The sequence below is a fragment of the Limanda limanda genome, chromosome 9 (assembly GCF_963576545.1).
Source record: "Limanda limanda chromosome 9, fLimLim1.1, whole genome shotgun sequence".
NCBI classification, from domain to species: Eukaryota; Metazoa; Chordata; class Actinopteri; order Pleuronectiformes; family Pleuronectidae; genus Limanda; species Limanda limanda.
This window is the reverse complement of record NC_083644.1, coordinates 10,378,333-10,397,051: the sequence shown is the minus strand read 5'-3', so window position 1 is coordinate 10,397,051 and position 18,719 is coordinate 10,378,333. Positions and strand designations below refer to the sequence as shown.

The 18,719-nt window shown below is 40.7% G+C and overlaps 3 protein-coding genes across 3 annotated transcripts; 1 reads left to right on the top strand and 2 right to left on the bottom strand.

Moving 5' to 3' along the window:
* The first annotated feature begins 116 nt into the window (after positions 1-116).
* LOC133011086 (putative nuclease HARBI1) lies at positions 117-1,707 on the top strand. Its single transcript, XM_061078781.1, has 4 exons — positions 117-747; positions 829-941; positions 1,022-1,133; positions 1,242-1,707. The coding sequence occupies exons 1-4, from the start codon at positions 315-317 to the stop codon at positions 1,610-1,612; spliced, it is 1,029 nt and encodes a 342-aa protein (XP_060934764.1). The 5' UTR covers positions 117-314; the 3' UTR covers positions 1,613-1,707.
* On the bottom strand, positions 1,662-3,364 carry LOC133010627 (uncharacterized). Its single transcript, XM_061078220.1, has 8 exons — positions 3,342-3,364; positions 3,018-3,088; positions 2,594-2,770; positions 2,272-2,330; positions 2,136-2,198; positions 1,986-2,048; positions 1,766-1,897; positions 1,662-1,682 (listed from the first exon to the last, which is right to left on the bottom strand). Exons 1-8 carry the CDS (start codon positions 3,362-3,364, stop codon positions 1,662-1,664), a joined length of 609 nt encoding a protein of 202 aa, XP_060934203.1.
* Positions 3,365-6,486: 3,122 nt separating this feature from the next.
* On the bottom strand, positions 6,487-16,068 carry LOC133010626 (interleukin-12 receptor subunit beta-1-like). Its single transcript, XM_061078219.1, has 16 exons — positions 15,957-16,068; positions 15,244-15,367; positions 14,804-14,958; positions 13,906-14,048; positions 13,792-13,813; positions 12,698-12,769; positions 11,944-12,066; positions 10,432-10,508; positions 10,080-10,314; positions 9,843-9,983; positions 9,455-9,562; positions 8,805-8,960; positions 8,473-8,628; positions 8,296-8,365; positions 7,723-7,795; positions 6,487-7,198 (listed from the first exon to the last, which is right to left on the bottom strand). Exons 1-16 carry the CDS (start codon positions 16,027-16,029, stop codon positions 6,872-6,874), a joined length of 2,055 nt encoding a protein of 684 aa, XP_060934202.1. The 5' UTR covers positions 16,030-16,068; the 3' UTR covers positions 6,487-6,871.
* Between the last annotated feature and the right edge of the window lie 2,651 nt (positions 16,069-18,719).

The window sequence follows — 18,719 nt, the reverse complement described above, 5'->3', positions numbered from 1 at the left end:
GACCTGTCTACCTGTCCTCCCCCTGCACTGAGGGCTGCTCACCACTGAGAGGCGCCACTGGGCCATAAACACACCAAGAGGCCTGGGGCCCGTTTCACAAAGCAGGTTTAGTGAAAACTCTGAGTTAGTTAACCCTGAGATGAGGGAAACTCTGGTTTTTCAGTTTCACAAAGCCAGTTCAGCTTTACTCTGAGTCAGTTACCCTGGCAACATACTCCGTGAACCTAACCTGCTCGCTGGCAGGTTTTCTTCAACTAACCCCGAGTTTCTCCTGCTCTTAAGTTGAAGCCTGCAGACTGAAGGCAGTGGCAGACATGGCGTGTCCTTTTATTGAAGAGCCAGTTGATGTCGAGGCGCAGATACTCCGCAGACATCTCCACCGGGAGAGGATTATTAGACCCCGATTGGATGTTTTATCATTCCCTGATGAGTATCTGTTTGAGCGTTTCCGTTTCTCTGCATCATCTATAATTTATATAAACGATATTCTCAGCCCTCACATCGCTCACATGACGCATCGTGGACATGCTCTCAGTTCCGAGCAAATTCTTTGTATTGCACTTCGTTTTTTTGCCAACGGCAGTTTTTTGTATAACGTCGGTGATGCAGAGGATGTGTCCAAGGCAACTGTCTGTCGGGCTGTCCGAAATGTGACACTTGCACTGAAACGGCTACTATGCACGTTTGTAGTGTTCCCAAGTCACAGACCCACCAGACTTCTCAAAGAAGAGTTCCACAGAATTGCAGGTATCAGTCTAAGCAGTAATTCATTTATGTCATAAAGCTTTGAGACTTGAAGCACTAATCAGTCAATTTGATATATTTTAGGGTTTCCAGGTGTGATTGGCTGCATAGATGGCACTCACATTCCTATCATCGCTCCTTCAATAAATGAAGGAGATTATGTGAATAGGAAATCTGTCCACAGCATTAATGTGCAGGTAGGCCTAAATAGTAGCCTTTAACATTCCAAATTAAATACACTACACCATACAGCTAATTACTGTTCTCCACTGTGAAGATCATATGTGATGGAGCCCACATGATTAACAATGTGGAAGCGAAGTGGCCTGGGTCTGTGCATGACTCACGAATGTTTCGTGAGTCGACACTGAGTGCCAGATTTGCCGGTGGTGAGTTTATATATATAATTTATATACAGTATATAGTTATATCCTATGATCAAATATTTTGTTTCCTCCTATTGCAACTGAAACAAACTGTATCTTGTATTATCATAGTAGAGTTCGATGGTTACCTACTCGGAGACAGAGGGTACCCCTGCCAGCGCTATCTGCTGACCCCTTACCCTGACCCTGAGCCTGGCCCACAGCGACACTACAACTTGGCTCACTGCAGGACACGAGCCAGAGTGGAGATGACCATCGGGATACTCAAGGCCCGGTTCCAGTGCCTTCGTAGGCTTAGGGTCACCCCAGAGAGAGCTTGTGACATTATAGTGGCATGTGTGGTTCTCCACAACATTGCCACTATTAGAGGAGAACAATGTCCTACTCTTTCCCCCTGTGATCCAGGTATTAATCATACCCCCCCTGCTGATACACGAGATGGAAGAGCTGTTAGAGACATGATATGTGTCAATCATTTCTAACTGACCCATCAACTCCCCAATGTTCAAGAACGACAATATGCATCTCATTTTATGAGGTCTTCTTTATTTCCTAGAAGGACAAATTTTGTACAGTTGTTAATCCTTTGTTGTTGAAACAATTAAAAAACATCCACCTGTGGGCACGTCACCCACCTTTAACTGATGGTCCAGCAGTTGCATTTCCTTTTCTGTTTTGGTGATCTGCAGCCTTATGTGCTCCCTTTCTAGGTGTGATTTGTTTATTTGAGATTCTAAATATACCTTGTAAAGTTGTTTCACAGGGAGCTATAGGAACATAAATGACATTGAATTTCAGTGCCATGTCTATTTAGTGTCATTGTAAGTTGTGGGTCAATGCTGAACAACATCTTACTGAGGTAAGCTGTGCTGTGGAGGTTGATGGACCTTCTTCCCCATTGTAATTTCCAGCATGGCTCTGTTAGAGAGAAAGAAGTTGCAAGTTGTATTGTGGAACAACACTATTAACTGAGCCAAAGTTATTTAAAAAAAAAAAGGTGTATACTTCAGCAGGCCTCTCTGCATCTTCCCTCTCTGTGGCAGCTGATAAGGTTTCTTCATCATCCTCCTGTAATGAAACAGAATGTGTGTGTTATATTCTACCAATTATGAAAAATCTGTGGAATATTAAGAGTACTTACAACAGCATGGAGGTCTGTTATGGCAGAAGGCTCAACGAGACAGATTACACCATCAGTAACTGGTAGAAAATGAAGATTAGACAGTTGATGATTACCCAGAAAAGTGCCCCACCTAATTTAAACACAATTTTTCAAACTCTGAGTCACCTTAAAATAGATTGATATCTGAAAGCAAAAGCAGCCAATTGCAAAGAACTGTAGCTTACTGCTACAAGAAAAATCAGTGTGCCAACTAAGTTGTGTCTAAGATGAATGGGTGGCCATTACTGAGCGAACACTAGAAAAAGGATTAACGTACATGCCATTCATTTGAATAACTTACCTCTTATGTAGGCCCCTGTGACCTGGGGCGTGGGTGGGTCCGATGAACTCCCCCCAGAGATGCCCTCAGCAATGGGTCGTCCACTGTTCTGACTGAGGGCCATCTTTTCAGCCTCTGTGAGAGGTGGTGGTGGTGGACCGCCACCTGTTTTGCGGGCCTCAGCCTTTTTTCTGTTGGCTATAATGGAGGTCAAATTTAAATACATACAGAAAACACAACTTTGGAGACTTGTATGTATAAAAGGCATTTAGGTGTTGCTTTCATAGAGACAATATTAAATACTGGCAGTGTTGGGATTTCTCTTTTTTTTGCAGATTTCCCTAATTACTTAAATATATCCATCACATGTTGAATGTAGCCACTAAATGCTGTTTAATGAGGGCAGGCTAAACATCACAATTGCTTGTACTTTATTATACCTTACCTGTTTGAACTACATTTTTATATTTCATCTTTAGCTGCTGCCAAGTCCGTTTGGTGCCTGTTGGGTTGCACCTGTGCTCACAGACACACATATGGAATATAATTGTTGAATAAGTGGAACATTCAAGACAAAACATTTCTTTTTTTTCTCAAATTAATACTGACGCATTGACTCGGTCAGCAATTTCCTGCCACGCAAGATCCCGCGCTTTTGCTGCTGCCACAGTATTGCTTCTTTTTAAAAATATATGCTCACTTTCTGCATACGCAGTCATTAATATTTCCAACTCCACTGGGGAGAAGTAGGAGGATCGAGGCTGTTTACCACTTGTTGCCATGGTGAATCATGTTATCTGTGTTCCATTGATGAAGGCTTTTTATATCCTCATGCACAAGCTTCACTCAGGGTTACCTTGACTCTGAGTTGATTGAACTAAGTGTTATCACCTGTTCTGAAACCGAAAACTTAGAGTTTGACAGCTCAGAGTTGCTCAACCCAGAGTTAAGGTTTTAACTCAGAGTTTGTTGAACCTGCTTTGTGAAACGGGCCCCAGGGCTGGTTCCCATCACGGATCAGAATCAGAATCAGAATCAGAAGTATTTTATTGCCAAGTACGTTCACACATACAAGGAATTTGCTCTGGTTATTGGTGCAAACAATGAACATAGAAACATAAAAACGCAATAAATACAACATGCATGGAGAGCAATAAAAAATGGGAAACCATTATATATTTACTCACTGTTTACTTCTTATTTATTCACTTTTTATCAATATTTATACAAAGTAACATTTATTTTGAGATAAACATTTCTGAATAGGAATATATAAAAAATATAAAATATAAAAAGTGAAGTAAAAAGTGAAATGCTAAATGCAAAACAGTTAACAGTGTCATATTGCAATATGCAATGTAATGCAGTATAATATAATATGATATGATATAATGTGTTAATTTAACACATCCTAGAGGTGTGGGGGTGGAATAAAAGTCTGAGTCAGGTGGGGGTCCCGGGCCTTGTTGATAAGGCCCACTGCAGTCGAGAAGAAGCTGGTCTTGAAAGAAGCTGGTCTTGGGGATGTATTGGTCCCCAAACAAACCGATAGAAGTTGAACAATGGTTCCCCCCAAACAGATATGGGGCTCAAAACAACGTGAAGCTCCGTAGACAGGGTGCACCTGTGTGTGTCCGTTTGTTCATCTGGTTTCAGCAGCGTTGCCAGAGAGGAAATGTGGAAGTATCCTACCAGAAGCTTGAAATGCAGTATCAAGGCTACAGCTCCAGATTACAACTGATAATAATAAGTGTCACAAAATGATCAAGTTATCGTACATCATGTCTTATTAATCGTATAGAGGCCAAAATAATTGTACAAATACGATAACTATCGTACATCTGTCAACACTGGTTTTTAGCCATGCGCTGAACTATGGATTAATCTCCCGACATTCTCCAGGAGGGGCTGTATGTGCAAATGCAAACGTCCAAGTGAGAGTCTCCTGACATTTTGCGGACTTTCTCTGTGTCCAGTCCACAAGTATAAAGTCTGCAGAAAGCCCAGAAGAGACGGTGGGAGAGCACAGCAGGAGATACTCCCCAGGATAAAAACAAAAACATGGGATCTCCGCAGCAGAATTCATACGTGACGTCCTGACTGTGTCTGCAGCAGCAGCTTCACCTGAACACTTTCTGTGTCATGAAGGCGTCTGAAAGGCAACTTCTGCAGAAAGTCCGGACCCAAATTCTCTGCACAATCTGTTTTTTTGTGGGCAAGATTACACAAAAACTACTGGACGGATTTCCACGAAACCTGCATGGTATATGGGTCAGGGACCCATTAAATATTGTTGCAGATCAAGATCAGGGGTCAGATCGGTACGTGCATGAAGTACAATTCACCTGCAGTTGTGCACGTTGTATATTGAAAGATGTCATAAATGCCCTAATCCATTGTCTTTCGTCTGCAGATACAAATTAATGTTTATGTGTGTGATCTTACAAAATTGTCCCATCCAAACCAGACCTACAGACCCATGAGTTCTAGCACTGTTGTTAAAATAAGCTCTAGTCCAAAGGTGCGGAAGAAACATGTGTGTACTGTATTTATACACACTGACGAAGCAATGTGGTGTCGCTAGATCAGGGGTCACCAAGAGGGTGACCGCCATCTCAATCTATGCCAGTGATGCTCAAACTGTGTGGCTCAGATGCATAACAGCTAGGGCGCGCGACCGGGTGGGGGAAATGTGTGTGAGTGTCCCCAGACAGCACCACATACACAGGCCCCGGGGCTCCGCCCCCAATCATTCGCTCAGAGAGACACAGTGAGATCAGAGCTCGTTCACGTGCAGCAGCCGGTCAGTGACAAACAAGACACAGTGTTCAAAAACCAAGTTGAAAAGAAAGTACGATGAAGCCTGTCTTGCTCTTGGGTTCACAGTGAATGAAGGAGGTGATGAGGAGAGACCAGTGTGGATTATAGGTCTGAAAACTCTGGCAGCTGACAGTATGAGACCCAACAAATTAAGTAGACACTAAGAAACATTACACCTCAGTCACATGCATGCGTTTCTTTTTGGTTGAGCTTTATCATCGTTGTAACAAAGTGATTATAATTTCATTTATTTTTTATCTATTTTTGAAAAAGTACAGACTGATGGAGGAATGTAGTGATAAATGTCACCAAAATTACTTCAATTAAGTTGAATTTAAGCAAAGTTGAAACAGATTAACAGAAATAAATGTTGGATGTATTAATATATCTGTTTCCTGCCATCATTGTTGTGGAAATCATTGTTAATAATTATTGTGAGGAATAATTAACATTAATGTGATCAGACAGTCTCTTCACATATATTATTATTAATATTAAAAGGTGATCTGTGGAACTTTGTTATCCAGGACGTTTGTATCAAACAAGTAGCCCTTCGTACTACTCAGTACCTTCGAAGTAGCTCTCAGTCTCAAAAAGGTTGGTGACCTCTGCGCTAGATAGTATTCTAACCACAAATTGCATTCGTAAGATGTTAATCTGTCGTCTGTGGTTGGGACACATGATATTGATCTCACTGTGGTGAGAGATAAAGTGTGTGAACCTACAAAGGGACATACTTGCTGAATTGAAATCTTAACCAAACACAGGAACCAGTTTTTCTGCTGATAACATGTGAGTCGGTCGTCACTTATAATAAATCAGCCTGACATACTCTAGTTGGAAACCCTCAGAGCTCTCACTGGTTATGACTAATCTAAGTTTATTCACCTTGCATAAGACACTTTTTGGAAAGGCCATGGTCTCTCTGTCCTGACCACTTCCTGTCACAGGGTTACCTCTTCACAGAATCACTTTGTGCGTTGCTCAGCCTTCACACGCATTGCTTCTGCACCTTATGTTTCGTTTTACACTGACAATGGGACACAGTCTTCACAGTAAATAATAATAATAAAACATTTTATTTATATGCCCCTTTCACACCGCTCATGGTCACCTTACAAGGCAGAGATGAAAACAGAAACAAACAAAAAGGGTTTCTGTCATTGTAGATGAATTATGCTCAAATGTGTATTTTCAAGTAAGTTTGGTTTTAATTAGATATTTAATTCTACAAAACAACAGAGTGAAGGTCTGAACAATACCTTACCACAAAAATTGTGTATTGACAACCTGCAGTGACAAAGCCTGTGTGTGATCAACTCTGCTGCTTATATCATTATGCTGATCTCCTTATGAAAAACATCACTGACAAAATACTTGCTACAGGAAAAGATTAAATTGTTGTTTAAAAAGATACAACTTTCAAAATAGACTTCATTTATCCACTATTGGTGAACAAATATTGTAAAGATTTAGTCTTTACGGTGAATCTGTCTTTAGATCGAAGACCAAACCATTCCTGTATATCAGCAAGGCGATCTCGCTTTCCACCTGCTCCAGATATGTCAGCTCTTTGACTCTGGACCTCTTCTGCTGCTGATCTGTGGATCCCGGACTCTCATCACCGCTCCCCTCTGACATCCTCGAATCCCCCTCCCTCTCATTGTCCACGTCCTCGTCGCTCCCAGCGTCCCACTCTCCTCGGAGGACGGTGGTTTCCTCTGCTTCCTGAGGGACAGTCTTGTGCTCTGGGTGCAGCTGCAGCAGTAGCAGGTCGTGCACCTCCTCTTTCCCCTCCAGCATCTCCTGATGGAGGTCACGTTGAAAAATGACAGTAAGACTCAGGGGTGAGAACTCAACAAACTGTGCTGAGCTATTGAATTCTTAAATTGTAAATCAATGGAATAGGTCACTGTTTTGGTTTCTTGCTCAGGAATCACGCAAATGTCTCAGAAAATCTAATAACGCATAGAAGAAGTTCACTTTACTCAACTTGTGCCTGTAATTGATTGTAACATTTCATGATTTAAAGATCAAGATAAGCTTGAGTTAGGTTTTCATGAGCCGTATCATAGAAAAGGGGAATTACATTATCTTCAATGAGGTGAGTATTTTTTTAAACATTGCTGACACTTCCTTTGAGTAGTTATACAGTGTACTGTATATAGACTGCACTGATTTACTGTACACACTGTTTACTATGTCTGAGGGAATTAGTTCTGCTGTTTGATTAAAATATAGTTTTTAAATGAGAAAAATAAACCGCCATGTTTTCAGAAAGAGCAAAAACTTTGATATAAACAGTTCTGCAGCCTGTGTGTGGGATTTACCTGACCAAGGTGATTGGGTGAGAAATCTGGAATAACAGGCTTCGGCACAGGAGGAAAGATCTTGTTTTGGATTCTGAGCATCAGAACAGAGTAGAAACAGTTAGGAATAGATCAATCCAGTGTTTTCTAGAATACTCAGTAGATCATCATCTCCTCCAAGGCCCAACAGTTCTATTAAAGTCATTCGAGCTTCACCAAATTTCACACACTCATCAGCCCCCTAAATATATCTGATTTTTTTTCATCAACAACCATGAATTTCACAATCCACAATTTTGAAGAATGGGGGAAACAAAATCCTGTATTTATGGTTAATGTTACTGTGATGTGTCACTGAAGAGTTTCACCACAAAAGTGAAAAACTAAGAAATGGAGAACGTCTTGGATAATCACAGACATTTTCACTTTATCCTGTTGCTGATAATTGAGCCTTTAATAAAAGTCACGTGGTTTGATTAAAAAAACAAAAAACATAAATTCTCCTTCCCTACAAAGCGAGTTCACACTAAAGTTTATGTGATTGTTCACATTACACACCAATTGTGGAGTCTTTAAAGTATGGAGGTCGCCTACCTCTTTAAGATGACGGTGCACATTGTCGAGATGAAGAAGAACCCGATCAGCAGGCCCAAACTCAACCACACTGATTTGGGTGGAGAAGAAGGAAGACAGGGAAAATGAGTTTGCATCCGCATGTGGAAAAACTGCAAAGCTGCTTCAACGTGGGAGCTGGTTCTGTAGGTCGGATACCATTCACATGTTTCTCCTGCAGCGTGTTAATAGTGACTGTAGCTGCGGGTCCTGCTCCCGCTCGGTTCACTACGGCCAGGCTGATGTTGTATTTTGTTCCCGGTGTCAACTTTTCCAGACTGAATTTTCTCAATGAGGCTGATATGTTGTGGCACTCTGATGAAACAAGACGTTGAGAAATATCACAGTTAAATTCACATATCTGGTGTCATTTGGAGAGCTTCCGTGAAAGTTTGTCCTTTCATAGTTCAAAAGTTGTTCACAAATAATTCATCTGTGAAAAACCCTTTGAACAAACTGCTTCAGATGATGTAGTAAAGTGGCTCTCACACCTCTCATCTCATCCTTCGAACCCATTTCCACACTGCACAGGCTGTAGTGGGTGAGGAAACCTCGCTGGTCCTTGGAGGGGATCGCTTTCCAGGAGAGGTTCGCAGAATTGTGCGTTTGACCAAAAACAGTGATATACTGAGGTTCTCTAAGTGGTGCTGACAAGGAAAAGAAAGACAGAAGGGTTAAATGACTTCTCTCTCATCTTGCGGTACAGGATACATGTTCTCTCACTGAGATGCACCGATTGGGGTCATCTCCTCAACAACCATCTCGTTACTGGGTTCCACAGGAAATCTTTCTCGTCTTTAACCTCCTTCGAATCTCTATTAAAGACACATTTTCTGTGCTTTAATAGCATTTACCTTTTTCAAAGCATCGAGTAACAAATTATAACCTAATTTAACTGACAATTGGCATCAGAATGTTATTTTGTGCACTTTTACTTTTTTGGTTTCGTCCGTGTCCCATCTACTTACATGCAGGAGGTGTGGCTTATGACTGACTGCAACCAGCCACTAGAGGGCAATCAAGATTAAATCTGGGTTCTGTCCCACGCCTGGCACCAAGCGTTTTAGGCGGACGCATTCCGGTCCGGAGTGTGCATCCAGTGCACACATCATGCAGGGAGATCTAATTCAAAGACACGTACCTCCCTCTTTCTTGTAGTAGAGGCACATCTTAACTGTCCGCGGCTTCCCAACATCACAGATGTGTTCAAAGTAAAGGTAGCCAACGTAATCCTGTAACCCAGTTACGTCTGGAAGTGAAACAGGAAGTGTGTGGATCAGGTGTAAGGTACAGAAAATGTTTCCAGTGCAAGTGTGACACAACAAGAGACAAGTAAAAGTGGTATTTCTACACAGTGGAAAGTCCCCTGAGTTTAAACATTTTTTTTGCATTGTGACATATTTTTCAGTGAAATGATGCAAAAATGTTCTTCAAAATACATGTTTTGAAATTGTCATTAGTTGGTAAACTACACAGAACAATCTGCAGTTGTGTGTCAAAGTTAAAGTTGAGTGATTTAAAGTACTCACTCTTTGTTTCTTGCTCCCTTACTAGTTTTTTCTTTCTTTCTAAAGTTATCACATGGTCTGGCTTCAAACCTCCATCTTGAAGCTCGTACCATTGCTTGCAAGTTTTCTTATTCAATTTATCATCCACCGTTTTGTCACAAACTGTCGGGGAAAGAATGACAGAAAGAACATCCCACAGTGAAATTCTGCCTAACGATTAATACTCTTGAAATTTGAAACACACAGACTTGGTCCTACTTTTTAAATCCGCAGTAGGTTCGGCTGGCACATAAACGGTTGCTGAAGGAGAACACCCTGCTGTGTTTCTGGCGGTGACAGAGATGTCGACGGGAGAGTATGACACATGAATGGTGAAGTTATTGGTTTTGAGGTGTTGTCTCCTCTTCTCTGTCCTTGCACAAGGACAACCCAGAGAAGACTGTGTGTCCTCCAGTCGGTAGGTCACTCCTGCTGCTGCTGCGTGGGACCTCAGCTGAAGTGAAACACAAAGTGAAGACAAAACCCTCGAATGATTGAAACAGCAAGTAGTCATTTTAAAATGGTCGGATTAGTTGATGCTCTGGTGTCGTTTTTCCTGTAACTGGTTTACCTTCCAAGTCACCGTCACCTCTCTGGTGCCATTCAAATGTTTGATTGTCACGTTAACTTCAGGCTCGTGTGCAAGCTCTGCAATAAAAACAAAAAAAGAAACCAGAAATTCAGTTTCGTTTTTACAACTAAAAACTGTTTTGAAAGCACAATATAACTTCAGCCATGAGCGTCTCGGAATCAAAACATAATAAAAGACCCAGTTTGATGGTGACCTGAAGTAGGGTGGAATTATGGGAATTGCGGATGAAAATCTACCTGACCCGACTCGAATGTATTGAAGTTTTTATAATGTTACGCAATAAAACGCTAAATAATCGTGAGAAAAAACAAACCGTGGACGGAGAAAACGCTGACTGGCTAGCAGCACGTTTCTCCTTCGTCACAGGTTGATTGAAAGGCGATCAAAAGTAAACATCCCACAACCTTAAATAAAATATTGAAGGTTGAAGTTTGAAACTTGTTGGAAACATTTTGGATAATATAAATGCACAAGTCAACAAAATGAGCTTGAGTCATTTTTCTGTCATTTTAATGAAGATGTAACAGTCTGGCAAACAGTCTGGCTAGTTGGGTTGTATTTGTCAGGTCAAGACTGTTTCATAGTTATCTTGTAGATCTCTGTTGTTTGTTTTAGTTTCATGTTTGCACTCTGTTTCTGTTTGTTTCCTGTTTTATTTTGTAGTCTGTTCCTTGTGTGTTGTTTCTGTCTTCACTTCCTGTCGGTGATTGTCTTCCTCTGCCCTCATGTGTTACACCTGTGTTCAATTGCCCCTGCCTCCCCTGTGTATTTAAACCTCTGTCTTCCCTTTGTCCTGGGTCGGATTGTCTGTTTTTCCTGCGGTGTTGTCTGTCCTGTTTTTCCTGCGGTGTTGTCTGTCCTGTGTTCCTGCGGTGTTTGTTCGTCATCCCTCCTGCCTTCCATGGTGCTTTCATGATCTCCTGATCTCCTGTATCCCCGCGTAAGCCTCGTGTTTTGTTTGTTACTGTTTAGTGTTAATGTTTTGTTTGTTTTGTTAATTACTTATTTAATTAAATAACCTTTTATTTTGACTATCTCTGCATCTGGGTCCATCTCTCCATCCAAACCGTGACAGAAGTGTTACATCTTGTATGTTTAAACATCTCAACAATCCATCAGTTCATAGTTTTCAATCTCCACAGGTAGAGAAGAGGCCTCTGCGTGAACTTCAAGGAATTAAAACCTTGATGATTTAAAAAAATTATGGAAGGTGTCGGGTTGAGGGTGGTGACACATATTTAATCGCACCGGAAACGGTCTGGGGATTTCATGTACGTCACTGTGTCCCTTTGTGATTCATGTATGTGAATTGATTTGACTCCTCTATTTCATCTAGAGCCACTTCATGATGACTGATGACTCGTTTTCTTGTGGCGAACTATCACCAACAAATAATTTCAAAGCGGGATACTGCATTTCAGTCCAAACCACGACCAAAAAACTATAAACCTGAGATCCATGCACTAATGTGAGGAGGTAACATGGGTTCACCTGCAGGAACGATCACCACTGGAGACCAGTTACTCCACAGCGGGTCTTTGACCTGAGTGGACCGTTGTCTGATCTGAACCCAGTGGGTTGAATGCTGTGAGAGATTCTTCACCGTCACCTGGTCTGTGCAGAAAAAAAAACAAAGACATTTCAAATGTCCTCATATCTAATAAATGACAAAACCACTCTGATCTGCCACCTCACAGTGTTAGGTAGTCCAAGGTCAGTCACGAGTGTGTTAAAGCAACACTATGCAATTTTTTAACTTTAAAATAGAACCTTCAAAATAAGCTTGACTTGGAATAAGGAGAATGGTTCCTCTTTTATTCCTACTTTTCACCCTGAGCGTCAGTTCTGGCTCTATGTAACTTTGGCGAGTGGGTACGATCCCTGTGACAAGTGGGGAACTGACAGAGTCGCGGCTTCAATTGCCAGAATGAGACTCAGCAAGTTCAAGAGGAATGTTGAACTGTTGATCAGTTAAAAATACTTAGAAATCAGTCAAAACACTTTTTTATCTCCAATATACAGCGAGGAAACTCTTGCTTGTAATTGATCATCCATGTCGTGTTCTAGTTACTTTCTTCCAGAGGGTGGTCATGTGATAGGAGTCTGACGCTGTTATTACTCAGTAGCAGCTACATAGTGTTGCTTCAAACATTTTCAGCCAGGGGGGAAATCTGACTCCAGTGAATTCCAAAGTTGTCTTCTCAAAAGTGTGTGTGTTCTTGGATAGTTTGAAAACAGAACGTACATTCAGAAGTTGCCGTTTTTTTCAGAGTTGGACAGTGTGAAGTCGGTATCTTTCCCAAATTGTGTGCAGTCACTGAGAAAAGGAGAAATCAAATTTTGCAAACTTTCAGTTAGTGGGATAAAACAGACAAAAACAGCAGCGTGGCCCTTTAGTGTGTTTCTAGAGCAGGGGTGTCCAAACTACGGCCCGCAATCCACTTTTAATTGGCCCGCATCAATGTCTAAAAATATAATGTATAAAAAAAAACTTTCTTACTTACTTGGCACTTACTTACTTAAAGCACTTTGTTTTGCTTTATGGGGCCAGGCTTCTTCGACAGGGGAGAGGCCGGTGCATGCTTCTGCGTTTTCAGAGACACTTCTTTCGTGCTTGTGTGCATTCACCAATTTTTGTAACTATACGACAAAGCTATGCAGCGCGCAAGGCTGTGATTGGTCCGCTAACTACATCCTTTCCAGAGTCATATATCCGGTTTCATGCCCCTTAATACCGGCAGCAACCAAGGAAGATTTATTAGAACGGATATGGACCAAATAGAAGAGCACTTGGCAGAAGAGATCTGAAAGTATGACCACTTGTATAACCCGTCACTGACTAAGTACAAGGACATGCAGATGACCTGCAATTCCTGGAAGATCTCGGCTGACGTCGGTTTGCAGGTCGACGAGTGTACGAAGCTGTGTAGAAAGATCAGGGACAAATTTGTCCTCCAGAAAAAGTAATAAACAGTCGACAAAGACTGCCACACACAAAGAAGGTGTCTCTAAGGTTGTCTTCGACAAAAAACGTTACTACACCTAGTGGTCTGGCAGTGAATTGCTTTGCTGACTTGCTAGCTGTCCCTCAGAACGCCGCCACGCCCCCCCACCCTGAGCGACGCGACTGTCAGGGCAGGGGGGCGTGGCGGCGTGAGTGGCCCAGTCCTTGGTACTTTTTTCTGTATGTGGCCCTCGGGACAAAAAGTTTGGACACCCCTGTTCTAGAGGTATATCCACATCAGGTAAATAAATATATCACCCAGAGAAAACATGAAACAACACTGATCTAACATTTCATTCAAAAGATGTTGATTACAAGGACATGCGGGCACTTACCAATGTATGTTGTGTTAAACAGCTGTAACAACATTGAAGGATAAATGGTTATATAGAAAAGCTAAAATGTAAATGAGCAAATAGATTTGGTGACCAAACATAAATGTGCCTCACTTTTTTCCAGGATTCTGCGGGCTGTCCATCTCCTCGCAGCCAGACCTCGGCTAAAGCTGGATGCTTCTCTGGAGCCTCCCACATTAAGCTCAGGCTGTTTTTGGACCAGGACATTGAAATATTTTGTGGTGCATCATACTTTACTGTTGAGGAGAAGTGGAACAACCAACTTTTATATTTCATAGGATTTAAAACACGACATATTTTGTATTATTTACCATTTTTTCCTCCTTATTTTACAAAGTATTACGAACTCTCAAAATAAATGAGCACAACCTTAACACATCAATTCATATCCATTATTTGGAAACCATTACATCCATAATCATTGATTGATTAAGCTAATAATAAATCCAAAATATAGGTCTATTCCAGGGTCTAATGTTCTGGTCCAGATCAGATAATTCAGGGGAAGCCTAACCCCTTCTTGTGTTCAGCAGGTCTTTTTCTGTTTGGCCAAACTTTTTTCTGGATACATATTTCACTGAATGAGCAATAGTCTCCCATGCATCTTGTTATTTTATATCCGCTTCTGATGCGATTAAATGTCAGAACTCCTAAAGCTTGTCCTTCATTGGGAGTCCGGTCTTCCTCTGTCTGTAGATTGTTTGTTAGGACTTCTCTTTTCTCTGTGTGTGTGATTTCTGTGGCTGCACGTCTCCTGCGGTCACCTGCCATTTCATGGGGACTGGCAGGCCATCTACCAATTCTAGGAACTAGGAACTTTCAATTTACTAGAACAATGACTTTCATCTTAACACGCGTGTCAACAATTCTGCGGCTTGAGAACATGTCACAAATCGGATTTAGAGATTTACAATTTCAGAGGATATTAGAGAATGAGGCCAAAGGTATTTCTCCCATTCTGCAAGCTGAAATTTAGAGAATGAGCAGTTACCTATGTCTTTGAGCACCACAGACCTCCTGGGCGATGAGCAGCTGGAGTTTCCCACATGAGCTTCCACCCAAATGTAAACCGTTCTGTTTTTGATCAGCCCTTGCTTACGGACCGTATGCCAGGTCTTGTTAATGACCTTACCGAACTCTTCTTTACTGCGGATAAATATTCACGTATGAGTTGTAAAAGTGACAGCAACTAAAAGACATCATCATTAGACCTGATGTTTATAATTAGCAGACTTGACTATTACTACTACTATTTCTAAATTTACATATTTGACACATTAACCTAAAATCTAGTCAGACTTATATGGTGTCTTAGGGAACTTTGCGATAAAGATTTTAAAGTCAAGTTAGAACTTAAAGTATGACTTAAAGGGGAAATCACCATGTGTAAATTGTTAGTTGAGGGGATTTTTACACTTAAATAATACTCACTCATAGTAAAGAGTGAACGTCACAATGCCATCAGTCGGGCTCATGCTCCATTCACAATTGTAAACCGATACGCTTGCATCTTTCCTGAAGCACTCCGGACTTGTAGGAGCTTCACATGCAAAACCTTCAGAGAAACATGTTTCATTAAAATGATCAAAGTCATATAAAACTACTTTTCTACCTATTTTTACTGAAGAAATAAAGAAGTATTTTCTCTATAGGTAAACAAGAACAAATAACCAACCAGCAGCAGCAGGGTTCTCATTTTATCTAACTTTTTGTTAATGGTTATTCCGCTTTCAAATATACCTCTCCTTTTCAATTTGATGTTTTACTGCAAAGAACTTGAAAATGCATTATGTATTAAATCAGTGTTGCCATTCTGAAGAGGGTAAAGTTACATAGTGAAATACAAATGCATCCAATCTATAAAGTAATAATTTGACAGTGTGTAAAGTAGCAGTTAGTGGAAACTACAGGCTGACACCTGAGAAAAGCTGAACAATGCCGTGCATCTGTTAGTGGAAACTACATGATGTGGATAGACCAACATTTTGTGGCTGATGTATTAGTTTAACTGCGGAAGTCTAGTATCATGCATCATAACATATGTTTAATATGTGTTTGATATTAAAAGTGAATGATAAACCAGATTAATAACACATAAGTAGTGAAAAAGTAAAAAAGTTAGGATATATTTCATATTCCTTTACCTTTGCTTACTGTTGTGAGGAAGATAAACAAAAAATATCCACATAGCGAACTCCAGTTTCTCAAAGTTTCCATGAAGTGTAGAGGAAAGTAGAAAGAGAAGATCCGGTGCCTGAGAGCTGATTGTCTACTTTCACGGTACTGTTTCTTTTTCACAAATGTCACAGCGGTTTCAAGTTCAGGTTTAAGTACGTTGCAGCAAAACCACAGAGTGGGGGGGGGGGGGGGGGGGGGTGCCTTCGTCACAGACACAACAACCGTTCTGAAGGTGACTGAGCTTTGAAGTCCCTCTCTCATTTCTTTCTTATGTTTTATTTTCCCCAACAATTGCTTTGAGTGGTCATCAAGACTAGAAAATCAGTCGGTTAAAAAGTCCTAAGAAACCACCTTTAAATCCACTAGATCCAGATTTTTATTTGACTGTAGCATTACTGCCGTGTATTCCAGCATCGAACCAACCTAAAGAATAATATAGAAACAGACCATCCTGTACCCTGGATAACAATGGATGTAACGGATAGATTAGAGATTTTAATGCAACTGTTAATTCAGGTATTTCTGCATGCGATGAACCCATAATCTCACATTTTGTGTTACTCTATACAAATGTAGGATTAGTGCTTTTAATCTTTCACTTATCGTGATACACTACTGAACTGTGATGTCTAAAAGCCAACCACCTCCCGGCGTGTGTTGTGGTCTTCATCCACTTCATCTTACATCCTCATCCCCCCCCCCCCCAATTCCCATTTATGCAAGTGACAGTTTCGTACTGGGATCACTTGCACTTTCATTTTGTAAAGGTGTCTCCTGTTCACACTTTGTAAGATGTTCTCACATCTGCACTTTTGAAGCCTAGACTTACTTGAACTTGTTTAAGTACAGATTTTCATTGGTAATTTAAAAATAATTAAAAAAACTGATTAGTGTTATCGGGACACTTTCCACACTTTAAGCTATTTGATTTCTCAACATAATTATTCAACAGCCACTAGAGAGGCTCTCGTCGTGGTGCAACTCGTCATCATTAAATTAAAGTATAAGGCAGATTTTCTAAGCAGTATGTTGTAGAAGTACAAAATATAAAAGTAAAATGGAAAACAAACAGAAAGATATAGCATTTCCTGATTTTGTAAACTTTTATGAAGCTCTTAATTTGATTTTATCTTCACTTCTCAATAGCAAGATGGTCAATGTGGTTAATGTGTTTTATAGTCGTGCAGGTAAATAAATAAGACGGCACCTTGTTTTTCCACTTATCTAAATCTATTTTCGTCCTTTCTTTTTTTTCGATTGCTTAAACACTAAAATCGAAAGTATTACACGATTATCTAAACCTTACACTCAAGGAGCATAACATGGGCCCAGATCTGCACCACTATAAGCACAATGTCAGCTTCACACTTTTTGCAAAACAATAGACACAGTGATTTGCAAGACACTAATCACACTTGTATGCATTAGACACAGAAGTATATGAAGATGTCACTTCCTTGCAATTCCTAAGCACTGACTGTCAAATGACCTCCCTATGAGCCAATTGGTTAAACACAGCCATCAGGTGCGCAAACACAGGATTGCTTAATGGTAGACACACCAATCAGGTTTAAACACTATACAAATGCAGCAGCCTAGTTCACCTGACTTCAAACAAAATTGAGCTTGTGCTCAAAAAAGAAGAAGAGTTAGTGTGAAAGGGGGAATCCACGGAGGAGGAGAAGGCTGCGGCTGCAGCATGAGTATGTTGAGGTGTGCATTGTTCTCTTTAGCACTGTGATGTTGCATACTGCACGGGTAACCTTTATCATGTAAATGTACTGTATACCAGACCTTTGCTGAACTACACAATCTTGTCTTTCACTGTATTTCGGAGAGTTTTACAGATGGATGCTGAGGAAATCCCGCATGAATTCATATATATAGATGAGGCAGGGTTCAACCTTACAAAAGCAAGAAGGAGAGGCAGAAATATCAATGGCCACGGTAGGGGCTATAATCAATGCGCTGCCATTACACAGAATGGAGTCCTCCTCCGTCACACCAGTAGGGGCCCTTACAACACACCTCACATTCTCACAGCAGTAAACCACATCCACCAGATGCAATACAGTGTCATCTAGGGCAATGTGTCATTCCATCTCTCTGCTCTAGTCCAGAACTGGTTTCAACACCATCCACAGTTCACAGTACTATACCTTCCAGCATACTCTCCGTTTCTAAACCCAATCAAAGACTTTTTCTCTGCATGGGGGTGGGGGGTTTACGATCTCCGGCCCCAGGCTCAGGTACCCCTCATTGAAACCTGAACTGGTTTCAATGAGGGGTACTGAATTTTCTGCTTGTCTGACAATTGATCAAAAGTTAATTAAAAGAGCAATTAGCTTCTACTTTGACAATCGCATGAAGCATTTGAGTCAAATAATCGAGCAAAAAACTTGATGTGAACTGGAAATGTTTGAATTTGACAAAAGGGCAGTTTAAAGATTATCTGAGAAACTGAGAATAATAGCTGTTCGGGATAACTGATTAAACAATATTAATAATCATTAGTTGCAGTCTAACTTGGTTTATTGTTTTATTAAAAAGGAGAATTCATCTTTACAGTAACAGGTACAGCAGTTTGGTTGCATCAACATTGCCAACAAATACTTTGAGGATTGTTTATTCATGTTTGTTTTCACAGCGATGAAACACTAAACCTTTACATACAGAACTTCAACATGTGTATAAACACACGTGTGTAGGGGACAGGTGATATAACATAA

Coding starts and splice junctions, on each gene's coding strand:
- LOC133011086 (XM_061078781.1), top strand. CDS start 315: ATGGCGTGTCCTTTTATTGAAGAGCCAGTTGATGTCGAGGCGCAGATA. Junction 942..1,021: donor TCCACAGCATTAATGTGCAG/GTAGGCCTAAAT, acceptor TCCACTGTGAAG/ATCATATGTGATGGAGCCCA. Junction 1,134..1,241: donor GAGTGCCAGATTTGCCGGTG/GTGAGTTTATAT, acceptor GTATTATCATAG/TAGAGTTCGATGGTTACCTA.
- LOC133010627 (XM_061078220.1), bottom strand. CDS start 3,364: ATGATTCACCATGGCAACAAGTG. Junction 2,771..3,017: donor TAAAAATGTAGTTCAAACAG/GTAAGGTATAAT, acceptor CCTCCATTATAG/CCAACAGAAAAAAGGCTGAG. Junction 1,898..1,985: donor CCACAGCACAGCTTACCTCA/GTAAGATGTTGT, acceptor ATGTTCCTATAG/CTCCCTGTGAAACAACTTTA.
- LOC133010626 (XM_061078219.1), bottom strand. CDS start 16,029: ATGGAAACTTTGAGAAACTGGAGTTCGCTATGTGGATATTTTTTGTTT. Junction 15,368..15,956: donor CCTCACAACAGTAAGCAAAG/GTAAAGGAATAT, acceptor GTTTCTCTGAAG/GTTTTGCATGTGAAGCTCCT. Junction 9,563..9,842: donor AAGGGAGCAAGAAACAAAGA/GTGAGTACTTTA, acceptor TTTCACTTCCAG/ACGTAACTGGGTTACAGGAT.